The 20,656-nt window shown below is 42.2% G+C and overlaps 1 protein-coding gene across 2 annotated transcripts in view; it reads left to right on the top strand.

Annotated features, from left to right (window-relative positions):
• NCAPD3 (non-SMC condensin II complex subunit D3) overlaps positions 1-20,656 on the top strand; it is a gene marked incomplete at its 5' end in the record, with an annotated part of 29,510 nt that overhangs the window by 611 nt on the left and 8,243 nt on the right. For both annotated transcript variants that reach the window (XM_080366452.1, XM_080366451.1), the window contains 23 exons: positions 75-229; positions 916-1,078; positions 1,931-2,115; positions 2,986-3,165; positions 3,553-3,620; positions 3,885-3,972; positions 5,359-5,492; positions 6,197-6,269; positions 6,879-7,004; positions 7,187-7,439; positions 7,954-8,016; positions 8,187-8,270; positions 11,049-11,122; positions 12,059-12,193; positions 12,983-13,203; positions 14,733-14,924; positions 15,243-15,340; positions 15,472-15,587; positions 16,961-17,068; positions 17,583-17,697; positions 17,793-17,900; positions 18,910-19,148; positions 19,896-19,975. In XM_080366452.1, the coding sequence (XP_080222578.1) occupies positions 75-229; positions 916-1,078; positions 1,931-2,115; positions 2,986-3,165; positions 3,553-3,620; positions 3,885-3,972; positions 5,359-5,492; positions 6,197-6,269; positions 6,879-7,004; positions 7,187-7,439; positions 7,954-8,016; positions 8,187-8,270; positions 11,049-11,122; positions 12,059-12,193; positions 12,983-13,203; positions 14,733-14,924; positions 15,243-15,340; positions 15,472-15,587; positions 16,961-17,068; positions 17,583-17,697; positions 17,793-17,900; positions 18,910-19,148; positions 19,896-19,975 (3,058 nt within the window). The remainder of the gene's footprint in view (positions 1-74; positions 230-915; positions 1,079-1,930; positions 2,116-2,985; positions 3,166-3,552; positions 3,621-3,884; positions 3,973-5,358; positions 5,493-6,196; positions 6,270-6,878; positions 7,005-7,186; positions 7,440-7,953; positions 8,017-8,186; positions 8,271-11,048; positions 11,123-12,058; positions 12,194-12,982; positions 13,204-14,732; positions 14,925-15,242; positions 15,341-15,471; positions 15,588-16,960; positions 17,069-17,582; positions 17,698-17,792; positions 17,901-18,909; positions 19,149-19,895; positions 19,976-20,656) is intronic.

Genomic DNA, 20,656 nt, shown 5'->3' with positions numbered 1-20,656 from the left:
GGGCTGCTGCCCCGGGGCGGTCAGGCCGCCTCCCCGGGCGCTCGGCTCACCGTTGGCAACCCTGTGTCTCGCAGTGTGGGTGGAGGCGGTGTGGGACCTGGATTTCACGGACACCGAGCCCCTGGACGCCAACCTGGCAGCCGACATCGCGGGAGACGGCCTCGATGCCTTCACCCGGCTCTACCAGTGCCTGGCGCCCTTCGCTTTGGAGGCGCAGGGCAGCAGCGAGGTGAGGCCGCGCCGCCGGGCCAGCTCTGCTCCCGCTGTGCCACCGGGCCAGCTGTGCTCCCGAGGATGTGAGCCGGGCCTGCTTTCAGGCCTGCAAAACAGGCTGAGGCTGCCCAAGGCAGTTCTGGTCATCTGTGCTAGAATGCTCCAGAGGGATGCTCTTCCCACGCTTAAAAATGTATTTATATAGTATTAGGTAGAAGCATAGAACTATTTCTGTTGGACGAGACCTTTGAGATCAAGTCCAACTGTTAACTGCCAAGGCCACCACTAAACCATATCCCTAAATATTGCATCTACACATATTTTACACGCCTCCAGAGGTGGTGACTCTACCGCCTCCCTGGGCAGCCTGTTGCGATGCTTAACCACCTTTTCAGTGAAGAAAGTTTTCCAAAAACCGAATCTAAACCTCCCCTGGCATAACTTGTGGCCATTTCCTCTTGTCCTGTGGCTTGTTATCTGGGAGAAGAGACTGACCCCCACCTGTCTACAACCTCCTTTCAGGTAGCTGTAGAGAACAATAAGATCTTAAGATAATAAAATATTATAACATAATTATTTAAAAAAATGCATACAACAGTATACATAGGGGGTTGGTTGCAGTGGCAAGTGTTAAAATGTGAATAATGCCCACTTGTGGAGAGCTATGTTATTTCTCACTACTACACGTGTGTTTTGCCTCAGAATATCTGGACCGTGTTTGCTGAAAACAACTTCTCTCATAACGCGGTTGTGGCTGTGCTGCATCACTTTGTCCAAGCAGGGCAGCATAAAAGAGCTCAAGCACAGCAGAGGGTTTACGCTCTTCATGCTGCTGGGTTGTACTTCTTACTGCTGGAGATCCCAGGTGAGCAAGGGATGTGCCTCTTTATTGTTGGATAAATCGTGGTTCAGACAAAATCAGCTTTCTCACATTTATAAGAATTGCAGGTGGAATGCGTGATGGCTTTTGAACTGTTCGCTTGATCTCCCTGAAATCCTCGGGGATCAAACTCAGCCGTGGTGTTGAGTGCTGAACAGCTGTTATGGTCTGATAGTAGCTTGGTCTCCTGTCATAAAGTGGCTTGATGGTCTCAGGCCGGGTCTGTGTGGCCGTACATCTCAGTAGCTCTGTGACAAGGTTGACAGAGGAGCCTGCACAGTACGCAGAGCTGGAACCACACGTAGCCTTCTGGTTTGACATAATATGCAGTGGAGGTGGGAGCTTATTCCTGTTCCCGCTCTGTAACTAGAGAGGATTTCACTGTGCAGTGTGCTTTTGGATGGGTTCGTTTGTGAAAACAAAAGTATTTGTTCAAAATAACCAGCAGTTGAAGGTTTCTAGCAGGTTAATTCACAGCAGTACTCTTTTGTATTTGAGGCTAACGCATATTCTGCGGTTTTGCAAATCTTTGTTGTGCAGCACGTTACCAGCTAGAAGGGGTCAATCAGCTGGTGATCCTACCTGATAATGTCATCGCTGATGACCTGTCATCCTGATGCAGTTTGCCTTTGTTCAAACAATACTTTTTTTTTCTACTTTTTTTTTTTTTCCTTCCTTACTTCTTTCTTCTCTTGAACTTTCTTAGGCTTTCAGGACAATGCCTTTGGCCTGGCCATCTCCTTGGCTGTCAAAGCAAATGGAGAGGTGGCCGGATGATTTGATGTTCTCTCTCTCTCTTTTGTCTGGAAGATGGCTGATGTTGTCTTTTCTGGGCAGGCAGCGTAGTTAACCAGCTGTTCCATCAAGTGATGTTTGATAAGTGTCTTCGCACTCTGACAAAAAGTTGGCCTCAAGAACAAGATCTGATGAAGAAAAGAAAGAAGATGCATACTCAAAGCTCTCAGACCAATGCAAAAAGAAATAAAAAGAAAGGAAAACCATGCAGGAATGGCAAATCCGATGTAAGACGTTTGTGTAATCTCTTTGGATATAAGCCGCTGTTAATAAGCAAATTGTTGGCAGGCTATTTCACTTCTATGCCTCTTTTTCAGCTCTTTTTTTTAGTTCTTAACCTTTTATTCAGCAGTTCAGCTGTGCTCTTGGTCCTCTACCTATTATTAGGAATTCCAGAAGTCTGCTGATTCAGAATTAGCTGCAGTTTCGTGGCTGCTGACTAAGAAAAAATAGTTTATTTGTCTGTGGCATATTGTTAGCTCAGTAGCAGAGGGAGGAACTAATTTAGATGAGCTTCTTCAACAGACCTCCAAGTTACTATGTGTGACCACCTTGCAAATGGCATTTGTGTTTCTTTGCCAATTTACTGATGGGAAGTTAAGGGCTAAATGCTTTAGCTAGCTGTACTCAGCTGCTCGTTCTAACATTTATATGGTTTTGGTCTGTGTTGGTTTGTGGGTTTTTTTTGTAATGGAACTGAGGATTACACATCAGGAATCCTGTGGGAACATTGGTGCCACGAGGTCATGACAAGCAAGGGGGGAAGGTCATAGGTGCAGTGGGAATTACTTTGAGATGAATCTCCAGGTGTCAGATTAGAACTCAGATAATTGTCTTCAGCTCTGATGGGCTTTCTCCTTCAAAACAAGAACAGGCTGTGTTGGCACTTTCTTTTTTGTACCCAACCTTGGTTGTTCCCCCCCGCCCCCCCCCCACTGTTAAGTCTGCTAATTAATCTGAAAGAAAAGGTTTAGAATTTTTGGTGTGAAATTGTGTAGGACCTAGCCTGAGAACTCTGTGAAGCACTGGAATGTGCAAAAGAGATCAGGCAGTGCTGTGGGACAGGATGGCACCGTTTCTCTTTTCTACCAATGTAGATGGAAGAGTCATTGGAAGAGGAGGACGAGGGTGAAGAGAATTGTGAAAATGCTTACTTTTCAACGGATGATCTTCTGCAAATTCGCAACTCAATCTTCCTTCTTCTGAAAAACTTGTTAAGACTTCTGCCTAAATTATCCCTAAAAGAAAAACCTCAGTGTGTGGAGAACTGCCTGCAGGTAAGAAGATTCAGCTCAAGGAGCCGTATGTCCCCTAACACCACCTTTTGGTGGGTGCAGAACGCTCCACAGCCACAGGAATGATGGCAGCCCTGCCTTTCATAAGCTGGCCCCTGATCAGACCGTTGGTGTAAATCTCGGAGCGGAGTGCCTGCTCTGTGTCTGCCTCTTGTGCTTACCACTTCTGAGGTGCTTAACCCTCACTGTACCCAGGGGAAGGAGGTCCGGTATGGAGCCTCTGGCTTTGGGGTGTGCTCACGTTCTGCTTCAGGGCAGGTGCTGTGGTTTGAAAGTTAAGACTCAAGTTCTCTGTGGTCTGACCCCCAAGCAGACCTGCACATCTTCCCCTCGTGTGAATTAGCTAAGCTTGGCTTTCTTTCCTTGCAGGTCTTCCTTGCAATGGCAAGATTTGAGCCGACGGTACAGGAGTTTGAGTTCGAGTTTTCAGTAGCAACGTGAGCAAATAATTCTTAATGTTTATGTGGCGCTTTGAACAAATAAAGTGCTCAATGATTGTGTTGTTATCCTGTTTATATGAAAACGAAAGCGGTAATTTGTTTTGTTACAGATAATTAGAACATGTTCTACATAGCTAACAGTAAACAACATTTAGTGCATATTGAATGTTTTCCAGTCAATGAGCATGTTTATTTGTAATGGTTGTAGTAAATGTTTCTCTGATGAGAGATGAAGACTTCTCTTTGCCTTCTTTTGCTTAGGAATGTCGACAAAGCCAAGTACATTCCCGATCTGGCGTATCGTGGGCTGTGGTTACTGTGTTCCCTTCTACACGGTACAGAAGATAAGGTAAAAGTTGGGAAAAAAAATCTTCAAAATCCTCACTGCAGCATTGAACAGAAGTGTTGTTTCTTTCCTTCTCTGCACATCATTTTTGCTTGCAGTTTTTTTACTTTTCACATTAGTTTTACTTTTTGTGCTTGTGCATGCGGCACTGGGTTTGCAGGATGCTTTTTTCCACCCCAGTCCTTATTTCCTTTGACTTGTATGATGATGCATTTTGTGTGCATTGAATTCTGTGCTCCAGTGATTCTTGTGGCAAATGAATCAAAAGGAGAGGATAGCTACAGTGGCATTAGATCTCTGTATCTTAAAGAGAATTCCAGGTTGCCACATTTGCCTGGAATTTTCTTGTGTCCTGCTAGATGGAGCTCCAGCACTGCTTGGAAGGTGCTGTGGCATTGGGTTGTGCAGCACGATGGGAAAGTGTTATGCGCAGATGATGGTAAGCAAGGTTGATCCTTATTCAGAGAATACTCTGTCATCATGGAACATCCAGTTCTACCAGAAATGTGTCTGCAGCTTTACATTTTTATTTTGTAATTGTAAAAAAAAAATTGTAATTTTTTTATTTAAATTGTCAAGCACGCTGTGTCATCTCCTGCTTCCCTGCTTGCTGCTCCAATGGATGGGGCTTTGAACTTTGGGTGTGACCGTGCCGCTGTGTTTGCACGACTGTGTAAACCCATCTGAACTAGCTCTGAGCTAGCAAGCCAGGGTATTAGCAGCTGTCTAGTCAGGACAGCCTGAAGCTTAGTACATGTAAACCTGACGTATACCTGAGTGTCTGCCCACATTTAGCAGCCTTAGACCCATGTGTTTCAACCTCCTTGGTTTCTCAGTGCAGCACAAGCACAATTCAGAGCTGTTGATATTTGTGGTATTAGGAAGATGTAGCAGCTCCCCTGCCAAGACCTGCCTCATCTTCCCTGCCTCTCCTGTTTGGCTGCTCAGTGAATGTCGGGATAACGAGGCATGCCGCGGTCCCAAAAGTGTGGCAGGAGGAAGCTCCCAAAGTTAAGTGCATGTGGTGGTAAAAACGTGCATTTAGTTTAAGATGTCTTCTGTGCAAAAAACAATGAATTCCCTCAAATTCCAAACATTTCTGGTGAATTGAAGCCCACTGCTTTGGCGGGCATCTGTTGATGTTTTCAGGAAGTCCTTCCTAGGCCTTACTGAACTTGTATGAGAAATCACAACTAGGGCAGACATGTGCATTAAGAATGGGTCCCCTTTGAATTATTCTGCTAGGAGTCATATTTTGAGAGGAGCTGTTATTTGGGTCTAGGTTTGCTTGGTTCAGAATTATTTCATAAACCTGGTCAGAATGCTTGTCCGTGGGCTCCAGTTGCTACTGAAATTAACTTGAAAATAACCTGAACATTTTCTTTCCAGATTCTTCGTTGTGTCTTCCAGCGAATCCTCAATATCATTCTTATGCTGGAAAGCGATGTGTCTTCCAGAAGTGCAGTCCTTGCAATCACGCCGGCTGTGATCAGTGCCAGGAATCAGGCTATAAAATTCATCAGGTGAAGTACAACAGGGCGCTGGCACTACCCTTCCTGGGTATGTCTGCTCTTTCTTCTGGCACGCCTTCTCTTTACTGTTCAGTTGATAAAGGGATGAGGCAAACTGGCACTGACTTTGAAGTTCTTTGTGCAAATGAGGTTTAATTAAAATGTCTGTAATGGGAATTTACTGAACTTGCTTGCAGAAGGGAAGGCAGGTGCCATTTGACAGAAAAGTGGCAGTGGGTGGAAGGGACTCTGTTTTGCTTTGTGTCAGTTTTTCAGGTCTTGGGGTTTAGTACAAAGTATTGTGAAGGAAATGAAAGATTAATATGGAGCTTATTTCTTAGTTCTTTGCATTCTCCTGCTGCAAGATATGTTTTGCCTATGTTTATTACTCCCCCTGTGTAGGGGTCTATGTTATTAGAAAGTGTAGCTTGTGCAGAGATCGCCAGGCAACATATAGTAAGTAGGGTGAGAATGGAGAAGCTTTTCATATTGTCCTACTTGTAGAAAGGTATTGGGAGAAATGTTTGCTGCCTGCAAAGCCAAGTTAATGTAGAAAGTAAGTAGGTCTGTCTCCTGTTGCACTAGTGCTTGTGATTCCAGAACGTGCACTTTTCCCAACTTTTGAAATGCATTCCAAAAGGAATGTCCTTGATTTGATTTTTGCTCTGTTGTAAAGCCAACCCTATTAAAATCTGCTTGTTTTGTCTTCTCTGCAGTTCTGTAGTAGATGAGCTGAAAGAAGTTGTCTTTCCTGTTCTTCGAATATTGCTGCAACATATTTGTACCAAGGTACGCTATGCTTTGTTACATCTTGAGCTGAAGAACTTACGTATGGATACGTTGCAGTACCTGTAACAGCTAGGAGGTCCATTTTCACAACATTTTGTGAGGAGTGAAAAGATTTTCGCCATTTGCAAATTTCTTGACAGCCTGATTGTGTTATGTTTTGGTCTTTTATCAGAATTTTCAGACTTCTTAAAAATAGTGTCAGGCCCTAGAAGAATGCTGGAGGTGAACGCTTTCCCCTGCCTGTTCACAATTGATTGTACCCCACTTGTGACCTTTCCAAAATTTGTAGTTGCTTTTACCACTGGTACAGGAAAATGAGGGTTATGAGATCTCTTTGCCTAGCTATCTATCTGAAGATTGCCATGTAGAAATACTGCCTCTGGATTTAATCTAAGCTCCACCTTTGCCTCTGGGGAGCTTGCTGTGTGACTGTGGGTAAGTGCTGAAGTAATGACCAAGGAAGCCATAATTTTTGTCCCAGTCATTGCTGAATGTGAATGTATTGCCTCGTTAAATACAGAAATACTTCTCATAAGTCCTGAAATACGATTCTGGTTTCTAGAGCAGAGCATCGAAGTATCACACCACGCAATTGTCCTTGTTTTTCAGATCCCAGATAAGGCTGATTATCGCACATACGCTGCACAGGCCTTGGTGAATTTGCTGAATAAACTCCCTTGCGTAGAGTTTGCTGACTTCATCGCTTGGCTTTATAAGTACTCACACCACACCAAAGTGAGTACATCTCCTTGATGTTCCAGGGTTCAGATACAGCAGTGTTTTGAAGATGAAGGCTTCGATGTCAGTACCGAATAGCATTGTAGTTACTGCTGGTACCTAAAGGCGGGTGAACTGAGTAGGCAATGCCTGTATCTTTGCTTACCTTAACAGAGCACCTTGCGTGCTTTCTCTTCCAGGTTGCCTACAGAATGTTTGCTCTTGACGTAGTGTTAGCTCTGTTGGATGTGCCAGAGAGGAAGTCGGACAGCTCCCTGTCCCTGGATCATCAGAAGTTTCTAGATCATAAGTTTTTAGTACGGTTCATAGTGTTTGGCAGGTGTTTGGACAAAGCAGCCGTCATCCGTAGCAAAGCTTTAAGTGTCTTTGCCCACTGTCTTGAAATGAAAACTGCTGCTGACTTGGAGAGTGTGTGGGGCTTACTACAAAGCTGTAAGTATTATAGATAAATTAGATAGTGAAAATATTTCATGAACTTTCTGGGGAATAGTTACTGGGAGACAGGAGAATTGGTTGTCAGGAACTTAAATCTGCATCTGTCCCTGTGTATTGTGTCATAATAAGAAGTAATAGATGAGTCTTGTTACTCGTGAAGCCCTATATTTGCGAGGGATATATTCTTGTATATCGGTTCTAAATAGATTCTTCCGTGAGATACATTTGAAGGATATTTACAGATGACTGAAATTGCTTGGGGGGGGGGGAGGGGAGTTCGTTCTTGCCTGACAGTTGATTAAATCTTGAGTTGGCTTTTGCTTCTGCTAAGTTTTTTGTTCATGATTGGCATTCTGAACTCCCTCAGGTGTGGTAAAGGCCAGATGGTACAATTCAGAAGTATGCACTTAGCATCCTATGGTTAGACTGCTTGCTTGAAAAGATTTGGAATGACAGAATATGCGGAATGAAAATATTTCATTTAATTTCTTTTTTTATTTCTTTTTGGCAGCTTCTGACTGTACAGGCTTGGAAGAAAACACAAACACTGAGAATTTGACAGTCAGTGCAGAAGGTATAGAGCTGTTCTCTTATAGTAGTTCTCAGGCTTATCTTGGCATGCCATTTTCTAAAAATAGGCATATCTGTAAAACTTTGGGCATGCATGAGACTGTTTAACAGTGAACCATCTTGCTCGGTGAACATATGCCTTTTTTATTCTGAAACATCTAACTTCTCTTTCAGCTACGTCCAACCATACAGTGAAGACCTTAGCAACTTTCAGAACTATTGAGTTGAAAGACAGCACTGATACTACTGTGCTTAATGGTATGTCAGAATTATACTAGCCTGTTCAGATAACTTTTCAAAACCTTAATTGAAACTAGACTTTCTGAAGTGTATTCATTGTCCGTTTTTCAAAGAAAGTGGAGAGAGTTGTTAAAACACGCTTATGGGTGATGGAGGGAGTGGAAGTTCCAGCCATAAAGAAATGCTATTTCCACTCAAGTCTGAAAAATATATTTATATATGAAATACTGATGCTCATTTTTACTAATGTGGTGGCAACACTTGTTGAAAAGCAGGTAATTTACTGTTTCCGAAAAGGGTGATAATTGATGCGGGGTGTAATACTTGTAACTCCATAAATTTAAGGGTAATTAAATCTCTTGCTCCAGTGCATAAAAAACTAATACACTTTTGTTACTTAAAACACAGTACCTCTGACTAGCACTGTTAGGTAGAGATGAATTCACTTCTCTGTAGTGTCAGGTACACTGGTGTTGAAAGCAAAGCATGAGGTTAAATGCACTGATGCAGAATGGCAGGCAGCTATTTCTGATTTGTTGGTAGCATGAAATTGGTGTGTAGGTTGGCTTTTGTGGCCACATTGTACCTTCTTTGAATCTCTTCCTTTCTTTTCCTCTTCCGTGTAAAAGCTTTTCTTCCTAATCTTTAGGCTTCTGCCAGTATCTTTGCTCTCAGTTCTCGCTGTTCACCTCTCTTGAACTGCTGACAATTCAATTTGCTGCTTGGTTCACATCCTGCATTTGTGTCTTTGTTACACATCTCATGCTGCTCTTCACATGGGATCTCTCTCCCTATCTCCATGAGCCAGACTCCAGTCTTCTCCACTGAAAGCTTTTAAAACATTTTGCTGATAAATTTCATTAATCTGCTCTCTCAGATAGAAAGTCCTCCAGGCCACTTAAGGTTTTGTGTATTCCCTGTTTAGTTGCAGACTCCTTGTGGCAGGGGATGCCTGGTTTTGTATCTGATACCCAGCTGAGCATACACTTGGCAAAACAAATTAAGAAAAGGACTGGATGAAAAAAGACTGTCTGGAGCTCAAGAGGATAGCCGAAATTCAGGGTTCTCCCAGTCAGTCAAGGTGCATTAGCAAGGCTGGCTGGCACACGCCTCTGTTTGGCTTATGCCTGTGCTAATTTTACACTTTGGTCTGTGAAGACCAAACAGCTCATATTTTAGAAGCAGAATAAATTGTGGGTGAAGATAAGAAGGATGGGGATTATCTGCAGGGTGAGGTATGCACTGCAGAATTACCACTGCCCAGGATACCAACGCTGTGTTCCCTTGATGGTTCTCTCCCATTTAGAACTCTTTTTTTTTTTTTTTTTTTTTTTTTTTTTTGTTGTTGTTGTTGGTTGGTGGTTTGCCTTGAGGTTTTTTTATCCTCTCTTCTATATCTCTGTGAGTATAATCACACTTTGCCAATTAACATTGATGATTTTAGCAAATTTGGTCACCTTCACCAGAGCTAGACTATTTTAATGGCAAAATATTGCAATAAAAAGGATCTGTGCTTTTTCTGTCAAGCTGTTCTCAGCAGCAGGATGTGATTGCAGTTAGGTGCCCATTAAGAAAGCACAGATCAAAGTCTCTTTGCTTCCTTTGGGAAAGATTTATTTTCAAACTACTTTTTATTAGATCCTTGTGACTAACCCTATGAATGGCAACAGAGTGAATCTCCATTTGAATCTCTCTTTAAGTAACACATCTCTGAATTTGGCATATATTTGAGAAATCTTAATGCTCTAAAAAGTTTTACAGCAAAAAGTAAACAGCAATAAATAGAAACCTGAAAAGTAACGGTAGAATGCTTGAAGTCATTTTCAGTCATTGTCAGGTTGTCAGTAGTCCATTTGAATGATTCAAAAGGTCAGAAATAATTGATTGTGGCTCTGTGTATTCAGTTGTGTCATTTAATAAACTGCTGTCTCGATTATGTATTTTCCTGAGAATATGCAGAAATAAGTAGGAATATGGCCACGGAAAGTACAATTAGAGGCCTAACTTGCCATTTGGGGAGGGGAGATGAGTTCTGGTTTCCTTGTAGGGGAGATGTGTTCTCGTTTCCTTGTAGACTCTTGCGTTCTTCTTCGCAGCTGCCATTCTGCAGCCTCAAGAAATTCAGTCAATTCATAAATGGAGTAATTTCCCCTCTCTGAACCACAGCAGTTCATACAGTAACACTTTATACTGCGTGGAGCTCGGAGGCGTAACTCACAAGAGGTTGTAGGCATCCTAAGCTCTCGGCATACAAGTCTGTGAACCTCCCTTGAGTCTGTGCTGACCCGTCTGCCCTCAGCACGCTTCTCACAGCGACGGCAGGGTGACCCGCGCTAGACCTGTGAGAGCTGTGCGTGGTTCACCTGAGGAGCTTTCCAGCTGGGAAGGTAGCCTAACGTCTTTTATGGAGGCAAATAAATAGGTCTGAAATTACGGATTTTTTAATATTTTTTTTTTCTTTCTGCTGCGTGTATCAAATTATTTGGTGTGTCATTTACTTTTGCAGGAAGTCCTAACATACATTTTCAAGTGAAAGAACTTGGAAAAATGCTTGAGTGTTGTTTGGGTGGGTTGTTTGTTTTTTTTTCCTGGCTTTTACTTCATTCTGGATTATTCTGAGGGGGGGGTGGTTTATTGTGCTTTGTTCAGTCCTCCTCTTGCCCTCTGAAAGTCTCAGGCAATAAATTGTTGCTCATTTGAGTTCAGAGCTGTGTTCTTGCTGCTGCACCACATTCAGTGTCTTAGTGCTGCTAAACGATGGTGGGGGTTATTTCTTTTTATCACTGTTTTGGATAGGAAAAGAATTCATGGCCATGCTGAGACTGAGAGCCAAAGATGAGAAAACTAATGTGAGGAAATCTGCTCTCCAGGTACGGCGGGGTTTGTATGCTTCCCTGTTCTCGGTGGTTACCCAGAATGCCGTTACATAAATAATTAGGCCATAGCACTGTAGCAAACTCGGTGTAACTTCGCCCACCCGTAGCTTCCTGCTATTCCTGCGGAATGCCTACAGGCCTTAAAAAGATCTTGTTTACTAGCTCCTGATAGGTAAATAATGCAAGCATGATGATGGAAAATTTTTCTAGTACTCTTGCTGGCATTCTCTTATTCTGTCATTTAGAAAGAGAGGCTCTTTTCAAATGTCAATAGGCATTTCAATTAAGCAGCTTCCTTATAAACTGAAGCATATTAGCTGCTTAGTTTGTTTTGACCTTGTTAACAAAGCAATTAGGTTATATCCAGCCTCTTTCTGCGGTATGTGTTGCTTTGCTTGTTGCTTCATTTTTTTAATGAAATCATTAACTTTTAAAGAGATACGCTTCAATGACAATGTCATCATTTTAAAAAATACGCGTCTGCTGTTGACTGCCTGCCTCTGCTAGTTGTCTTCACCCCAGCTCTGCCCCCTCCGTTCATGTCCTGATTTGAGCTCTCCAGATAATGTTTTACAATCATTTTGTTTTAATGCTTTTTGACTAATTAATAAATAAATAATCTCCTCTTCCTTATTACCAGGTAAAAACCATGGTTTGTACAAGACACACGTTATTTTCAAGGGGAAATTGTGACATTCATTCGATCCAAATGCTGTTATAAAAATGAAATGACTGAAAAGATGCTTCCTGTTTCATTCCACACCTCTGGTGGTGCCCAGTACTCATAAATTGTTAATGTGATGCTTCGCTCTCTGTGAGATACATTAATCTCTAGTTAAAGTTGGTAGGGGGTAGATTGTATTTTTTATTTGCTACTTGGTGCGCATGGCCTGTATTCTCAACAAAGTCGTGCTGCTGTTTGACATCCAGGTTTTTATGAACATCATGAAGCACAAAGTGATCCCTTTTACTGCAGAAGATCTGTCTATTCTTCAGGATCGTTGCCGGGACCCTGCTGTTTCTGTGCGGAAGCAGGCCTTGCATTCTATAACAGAGCTCCTTGTGGTGAGACAAAAATATCATGAATTCTTGTGCAGAGCTGAGATGAGTGAACTGTGGGTTAAAAGGAGGAGGAAACAGACAGATCTGGTATACCATCAGTTAGTTATTCATTCAGCGCATTTCATTTTATGACTGTGTTTTAATTTTTTTTATTATCTTTTGACTCGGAAGTCATGACTCATTCTTATACATACTTGTGATTTATGTAGAATACTTCTAACTGTTGGAAACATTTATTTTCCTGGCTGTTGATTTATGTGTCATGGAGAAAATGTTTATGTTGCTGGCCTTCTCAAGTTAAAAAAAAAAATATCTGAATCACTTTATGAAGGTGTAATGTGGAGATGATAGCGCTGCAATTTTTTCTTTCTTCTCTATTTATTCACAAAGGGTTAGTAACTTAGGCTTGGAGCATAGGGTTTATATTAAGCAAAGCTCTTTTTTTTTGGTTTGGGGTTTTTTTTGTTTAAATGATCTGCTGTACAGCTTTATTGCGATACTGTCATAATTATTTATAGGGCTTCAAAACAAAGTATTACAGTACTTCAACAGAAGCAGCAGGTAGCTTGATCATAGATGTGATCAAATACCTTGTGGTGTCAAGGAGATATGAGTTCCCTTGTCCCATATGCTGCCACCTTGCAGTTGAGCAGTATGCTGAGGTTTATTAAAATGTATTTTCATAGTTGGTAGCTGAATCTGGAGCTTTCTAGGCCTTTGCTGATCTTACCCATGCACGTAGGATCCCCCTTAATGATTTTAAAAAGTTTCTAATGCGTGTGTCTCTCTCAGGTTCAGCACAACAATGTTCTGGTGCAGAAGGCCTGGTTAAATGGGGTGGTGCCTGTTGTGATGGACACTGAAAGTTCTGTCCAAGAAAAGGCCTTGGATTGCCTTGATCAGCTCTTGTTGCAACATATAAAAAATTACAATAAATTCAGCAGTAAAGATGCAAAGCAGGCTTTAGCATGGGATCTCCTTACTCTCTTGACTTCAGAAAGCCAGGAGATAAAGTAAGTGCGTTTTTCCCTTCATTGTGGCTCTGATGGCTTTTCCATAATAACCCCTTGTCTGCTGCATCAGATTTTTTTATTGCCTTTACTATGTTAGCATTCAGGGACAAAACCCAGAGGTTTTTTTTTACTTTTAATCCCATTAGAATACACGGTTCTTCCCTTACAGAAGGAAATTGTCTATTGACTGGAGGACTAAGAGTATGAGTTTGTACTCTCAGTGCTCTCATTCACTGTGCAGCCACAGACTGTTATAGAACCATAGAATGGTTTGGGTTGGAAGGGACCTTAAAGACCGTCTAGTTCCAACCTCCCTGCCACGGGCAGGGACACCTTCCACTAGAGCAGGTTGCTCCAAGCTCCATCCTTGAACACTTCCAGGGATGGGGCATCCACAGCTTCTCCAGGCAACAAATTCCAGTGCCTCACCACCCTCATAGTGAGGAATTTCTTCCTAATATCTAATGTAAATCTACTCACTCAGTTTAAAGGTGTTACCCCTTGTCCTATCACTGCATGCCCATGTAAAAAGTCCCTCTCCAGCTTTCCTGTAGGCCTTTTCAGGTACTGGAAGGCCACACTCTAAGGTCTTTCTGGAACCTTCTCCAGGCTGAACAACCCCAACTCTCTCATCACCCTGTCTTTATAGGAGTGGTAGTGATGTGTTGGTAGCAGCATGAATATTTAAGTCAAATGGAGGTGTTCTGATGACAGAAGTAAGAGAGGATATATAAAGAAAGGAGAACATTGCCTTTTATTAATTGTGATGTACAATATGTTACTTGTCTTATGACAAATAGAATTATTCTGCCTTTTGCAGAATGCTGTGGGAAGAAGCAGAAGAAATGGGATGACACACAGTATGACAAGGACACAACATTGATTAAAGGCAGCTGTATGTTTATTAGTCAACAGGGCATAATAGCTCAGAAATAGCAAATGAGATACTGGTTGTGCTGCCTTGCCAATCTGTGAAACTGACAATGTTCTAATTTGGACTATTTTATAACATAGTTTGCAGATTCATGGCACCTTCTTCTTCAGGACCTTAGAGTACCTTGCAGCTTGATAAATCTCAGAACTCTTCCAACGTGAAGTCGGTAATTAGGGTTAAATAGAAAAATGAGCAAGGTATGATGCCTTAACATTAATGTATCCTGTCCCATTATGGATAATAAATAACAACTACCAGAAAGTCTTTATTACAGATTGCTGAGATTATATTTTCTTGATGCATCATGGTATCAGTTGGGCCTTAGATCTTACTGATACAGAGTACTACATTCATGCATGTAGGCCAGGTCTGTAGTGCGTCCAGGTTATGAACTGAAAGACTGAAAATGTTGGTAGTAAAATACATAGTAAAAATCTCTACGTATTCTGGGTAGTGGGAATGCCAAGGAACAGCAGCTTTGTTGTGTTGCCCAGTGCATCCTGGACAGGGATGTTGGGGTTTACTGCCAGTGTCTAAGATCAAGTGTTTCGTTTAACCCCCCTTTAACTTCTCTTTTCTTCTTTCTTCCTTGTAGCCGTTACTTGAACAAAGCTTTTCATATATGGTCCCAACAGAAGAAGTTCACCACCACTTTTGTTAATAATGTCATGTCTCATGTGCAAACGGAGCATGCTGTATCGGCTTGGATGTTGCTTGCGAAGGTGGCAGCTTCCTCACCCCAGCTGAATTATTCCAAGATCATTGAATCCTGGGACAATGTCATCAGGTATATGTGTGCTTTGAACACCTTCCATCCTGCAGGAAGGAGATGAAGATGAAGAGGAGGAGTGAGCACTTTCTGTCCTTCCACAGGCAGATTGCTGTTCAGCTGCTTAGATCGCAGCTCTTTATTGAAGTTCTGCAGCTAGGAGGCAAGCAATGGCCTGCAGATTTGTATATGCAGTAACCAACTCTAACCTGAGTTTTCATTTGGGTTGAGAAGTCTGCCTCAATAATGCATATCCCAGATGAAAGGATTTTTCTGCTGTGATTTGGTGTTGTTCCTTAGTCTTAACGTTAGTTTATCTGCTCCACTGTTTTTCAGGCAGCAGGACATGAGCGCTGATACTACAGGACATATACTGTGTGTCATCGGTCATGTTGCAAAGCACCTCCCTAAAAGCACCTGTGAGAGGCTGATTGGTGAGTGGCCCTGAGAAAAACTGCAGAGGGAAGGCAGAGTTCACACCTCCCATCGTAACAGTCATTTCTTCTCTATAAGCAGTTGACAAGCTTAGAAAATGCTCATTTTGTACGTGTGATCTCCTTTTCAGATAATATCAAGTGCTGGCTGTGGGAATTTCAGTGTCCCTTGGAGGTGATTAGCCCAGCTGTAGAAACTCTGCAGAAGCTCTGCCATGTGTGTGCAGATGTGCTGGAGGAGGCACAGGTGTGACTTAAAATACTCTTGGTTCAGACTTAGGAGGGCTGTCTTTTGAAAGCGGCTTCTGTCTCCAGTCTGTAGCTTGATCAGCTCTCTAAACAAAGGGGATCTGACTCCAGCATCTTGAGTCTATTCTGCTCAGCTCTCTGACTTGCTTTACTGCTGTTGTGCTGGAGAGCATCCTGTAGCTAAGGATGGACTTGTAAGAAATCTTCTTTCTTCAGAAGGATTTCTTCCCCACCCTGAAATACCTTGCATTTGCCTTCTGTCAAAGTTTACATAATTCCTAAAAGAGACCTTTGTGGTATCAGCTATTTCACAGGCTCGGTCCAGTTTGAAGCTATAGGTTTATACTGTAAACTCTGATTATTCTATACCAGAGCTTTGCAGATATACATTTAGGTCTAGCTTTTTCATGGGACCAAACAAGGAGTTAATAACACATCATTTGCACATTTCTCTTTTCTGCCCCCATTTGTTTTATGCCATAGCTTTGTTCCACTCCCATAGTGAGAAGTTAAGCTATCTTTTGCTGGTAAAATAGACATCTCAGCCTGAGCACAGTTGCAAAGAAGCTAAAGCTGATGCAGGCCTCTCTTGCTAATGATCTCTTTCTGCATGTGTTATATTTCTCTTTTAGTATTGATCATAGCTATTTTATAATAGGCATCCCAATAAAGTTTAGTAAATCGTGTGTAAAACTGCACATGCTGGGCTTCAGAAGCCAGGGTGGATCGATGCTTTCTCATTTTATAAATTGACAGTCAGAAAATCCTCCCTTGTATCGCAGTATGTTGGCTTACAATCAGTTGCAGGTGTTCCTGTACACTGGTCACTTTATCAGATCTAACAGCTTACCTGCCACACATAGATGTATTAGATTTCTTAGGTAAACCAGTTTTAGATGGTAGAAAAAGAGAAATGATGCTTTATTTTCATCGCAGTCTGGTAGACAATTAGCTTTTTTTGTTTCCATTCCCTCTCTTGGAATTTGCATCGTGTTTTCATGTGAATGGAACTGCGTTTTCCAAACAACGTTAAAAATCCACACAGACAACCTCAAATGTGTTGGATATACATGAAACAGTTGCCTGAATCCTTTTTATTTAAATCTGTGTGATTTTTATAATGAAGTACACTTAGTCCTGTGGATCATTAAAAGCCAGATTCTCCAAGGTGTTTTGACACTTGCATGCATCCTTTGATGTGCAGGCAGAATTTTAAAGCTCTATGGCACACTGTCTGATTGATTTCAATAGGACCTAGATTATTAAAAGCGTAGAAGGACTTTAAGATTAGGGATTCATGTGTGGACAGATATTACAGCTACGTTTTTGTTTAATTAAGTGCTGAATTAATTTTGTTTAATTATGGAACAGGAGCTGCTCAACCAGGTGTGTGGAGATTTAGTATCCACCTGTGAAAGCTATATTTCGAATATAGTCTTCAAAGAGGGTGGAGCAGAGAACCTGCAAGAAGATCTCTTGGTAAGTTTGGTTCCCCTTCACAGACTGACCAAAGGATGTAGGTGTACTTGAAATTGGTGTTCCTTCGAGGTCACACCAGGAAGATACTGATGTGCATGCCTTGTGTGTAAGCTGTAATGAATTCTGGTATTTATGGGCCTGGGAGCATAGAACGGTTTTATACATCAGCAATTGCTTTACAGATATGATAGCCCATGTCTTTTTAATAAAATGACATGTTTTTTCTTTGATTTTCCACTTGTCGATGAGCTGTTTGAGAAATAAGTCTGTAAAGCACATGGAATGCTTTGAGGAGTATTTTAATATTATTAGTAGATGTGTGGGAATTACAGCGTATGAAACACGCACACCACTTCTGTTTCAAAGCTTCACCTTCTGTTCTCCAGCCACTGTCATCTTGAAAGGACTGAGGGAATTTCAAGTCTATTTTGGACAAGTACCATGCCAGCTCCTGCTGACTGAATTTGCAGCTCAGCCGTTGCCTTTTGACTGCGGTGTTGTTTTATCTGTGTAGGTGAGACACCTCTTCATCTTGGGAGAGGCTGCACAGCTGTGTCCAGCCAAAGTGGAGAAGCGCATCTTTCTTTTGATCCAGTCCATTCTGGCCTCTCCTGTCAGTAAGGACCAAGGTGAGGCGCTCTCCTTACTGCCTTTACTTTTGCATTTACAGACAATGCTGTGACCAGAAAAAGCATGTTTTCATGCCTGACTTGTTCTTTCCTAGTGTCTGCTTCTCCAGATGGTGAGGAAATTCCAGCTTCTCAGCCACTGTCCCAGTTCAGAGGATCGGTCATGCCTTCGGTGGTCAGAGCTCATGCATTCATTACTCTAGGTAAGTGCCGTCCTGCAGTAGAAGTGTGCCCTTGTGTATCCAGTTCTGAACCTTTTTGGGTTAAAGTTCTGCTCAGAAAAGTTCTGTCAGTTGTAACAGATAGCCAGAGCGCTCCATGTTTGCATTGCCTCAGCTCATAGCTTTTAGCAATGCAAATATCCATGGTAACTAGTTGCACACACCATAAAAATACTGCCATCTGTGTGACTGCTTCGCCAGGGGGTCAGTGCATTAACAGTGATCAATAATTAGCAAAGGCCCTTCGGAATTGTGCTGTCTCTGCACTTGGAGTTGGTTGCTGGCTAGCTGGAGGGTCATCTTACACGTGGTAAGGTGCTTTACAGAGGATGGAGAAAACCTGGTGCTTTTGATGCAGTTTAGAGCAGAATGACTGCGCATGCTGCCTTGTTCTCCTCAGCGTGATTCAAGAGCTGCTTTGCGAGAAGCCTGGTCAGCCTGCGCCTCAGTGTTATGGAGAGTACTTGGTGAAAGTTCTGGTTTTGTAGTACCTCTGTGCTTAGGAACAAGTCTCTTCTCTTCCAGAGAGACAATATTCTTTCCTTAACTGCTTTGGGAAGCTTAATACTTTTGTACAGAGCTTAGAAGCAGTTAGGGAGAAGTAATGTTAGAATGCAGGCTATTTTATTTTAGGTTGGCTTAGTGATGCTCTTAGAGGTGGGTGTCTCCCTGCTATGCCTATGACAGCTGGGGCTGTTCTTTTTAGCTGCTTTGAATAATACCCTGTACACAGAAATAGTTTGCTGTGAAGGAGGGAATTTGGCATGGAGACCCACACTATAGGTCTAAGAGGAGTTTGGAAGAACTCCTTGAAGCATCATTTCTTTGAGAGATCGTGCAGATTGCTCATCAAGTTTCAGCATGTGTTTCTTGTTTATTTCCTGATTCCTTTCATGCTCATATTGGCCTCAAGGGGGGCAGTAAGTTGGGCTCTGGTGGTTCGGAAGAAGAATATATTCACAGCACTGACAGTCTCGTCCCTGATTCACAGGTAAATTGTGTTTACAGCACGAGGATCTGGCAAAGAAATGCATTGCAGCTCTCGCGCGAGAGCTGGAGGTGTCGCATGATGTGGCCGTTCGCAATAATGTTGTCATCGTTATGTGTGATCTCTGTATCCGCTATGCATCCATGGTGGACAGATACATTCCCAACATTTCGCTGTGTTTGAAGGACCCAAACCCCTTCATCCGTAAGCAGACGCTGATCCTGCTTACCAACCTTCTGCAGGTAAACAGAGGTGCTAAGCACGCCCTGACAGCCCGCTGCAGTACCTCTGTCGTGCTGACTACTGGCAGCCTGTCCAGTCGTTGTATAGCTTACGCCTTGATTAATCTACACTTGTCAAGAAGACTTTAAACTATGTATTTTGTTACTGCTTTTTTTTTGCTTTTTTTTTTTTTTTTTTGCTAGCTAGGCAGAAATCATATCAAGGACACTTAACACAATTAGATAATGATATTCTTTTCAGTCAGGGGTTACCTCTTTTCTTGTCTTATCTTTGTTTCTTTGAATTCCCTTACAATTTCACTCCTGCTATGAATGAATGAATATAACAAGCATCACAGCACCTTTTTCTCCTGCTGTCTCTGCTTGTTGTTCTAAAGATGTAAGTGTTTACCCTCTCAATGTTCATACGAAGCCAGTCAAGGCAGATTTGGAGTGCATTTGGTGCTGAGTACAGTATCGAAGGGCATGTATGCTTTGGCATGAGAGAACAGATTTTTCATGTTTCTATATTTTTATTGATATCTCTGGTATCTGCTGCTGTGGCGTTCATGCTGTTTAAAGCATCCTCCAAAACACTGTCATCTTGGGGGGGTTATTTTGTGTACCTTCAGCTGAAGTTTTGTGACTTGCTCACTTGCCTGGTGTACATTCTGCTAGGCTCCCTCAGGCTTTGTCCTGACTACAGTCTGAAGGTTCACGTTAGTTGTGATTCAGGCTGATCATTTATTGTCTGCTGGTTTCTTACAGGAGGAGTTTGTGAAATGGAAGGACTGTCTCTTCTTCCGTTTTGTCAGTGTCCTGGTAGATCCAAATCCAGATATTGCCAGGTAAAATACTCATCTGTAAAATAATGAAGGAGTTGAAGATCAGAGATGTACTCAAAACCAGTCTTAGTCTTGCACCTTCAGCGTGTGAAGAAAAGTTTCAGTGAGAGAGCAGATGATTATCCTGTTAAACCTCTTCACTTCCATAGTTGTACATGCTTTAGAGTCTGCAACGGTAGCAAAGGAGCGGTGACCCTCTTTCCAAGTCATTTGAAGGTCCCAAAGTAGCAAGCTTTGGCTTGCTGTTCTTGGCTGTCCTCAAAACATTCAGCTCTGCTCTACTTTTGACTCTCAGTTATCCAGAAAAGAGGAATTTTTGAAACAAGCCTTTATGAAATCTTCCTCATGGTTTTCTAATAGGCTCTGTCTTGAGTGCTGGTTTTGTTTTAGGAATAGGATTAAATACTCTCTTTTTTCTTATATGGCATGCCTTGCATTTTTAAGCCTTCTACCACACTTTGTAATACTCTGGCACGTAAGAGGATTTATGCACACTGGCTTTAAGTGCATGTTTATGATGGTTTTGTAGGTTTCAAAATTTCAAAGCTGCTCTGTTAGATGAGAAACAAGAGTGAGGCGAGTTTCTCAAAGAGCAGTAGATTGTGCAGGGATGCTGGATGCCGAGGAGGCTTGGACACCTTTGCTGCTTGTTTCTACCTGGAACAATCAATCTGAAGCGTGGTG

Source organism: Falco punctatus (genome assembly GCF_963210335.1).
Source record: "Falco punctatus genome assembly, chromosome: 16".
NCBI classification, from domain to species: Eukaryota; Metazoa; Chordata; class Aves; order Falconiformes; family Falconidae; genus Falco; species Falco punctatus.
The sequence above is the reverse complement of the archived record's forward strand: the minus strand, read 5'-3'. Positions and strand labels throughout refer to the sequence as shown.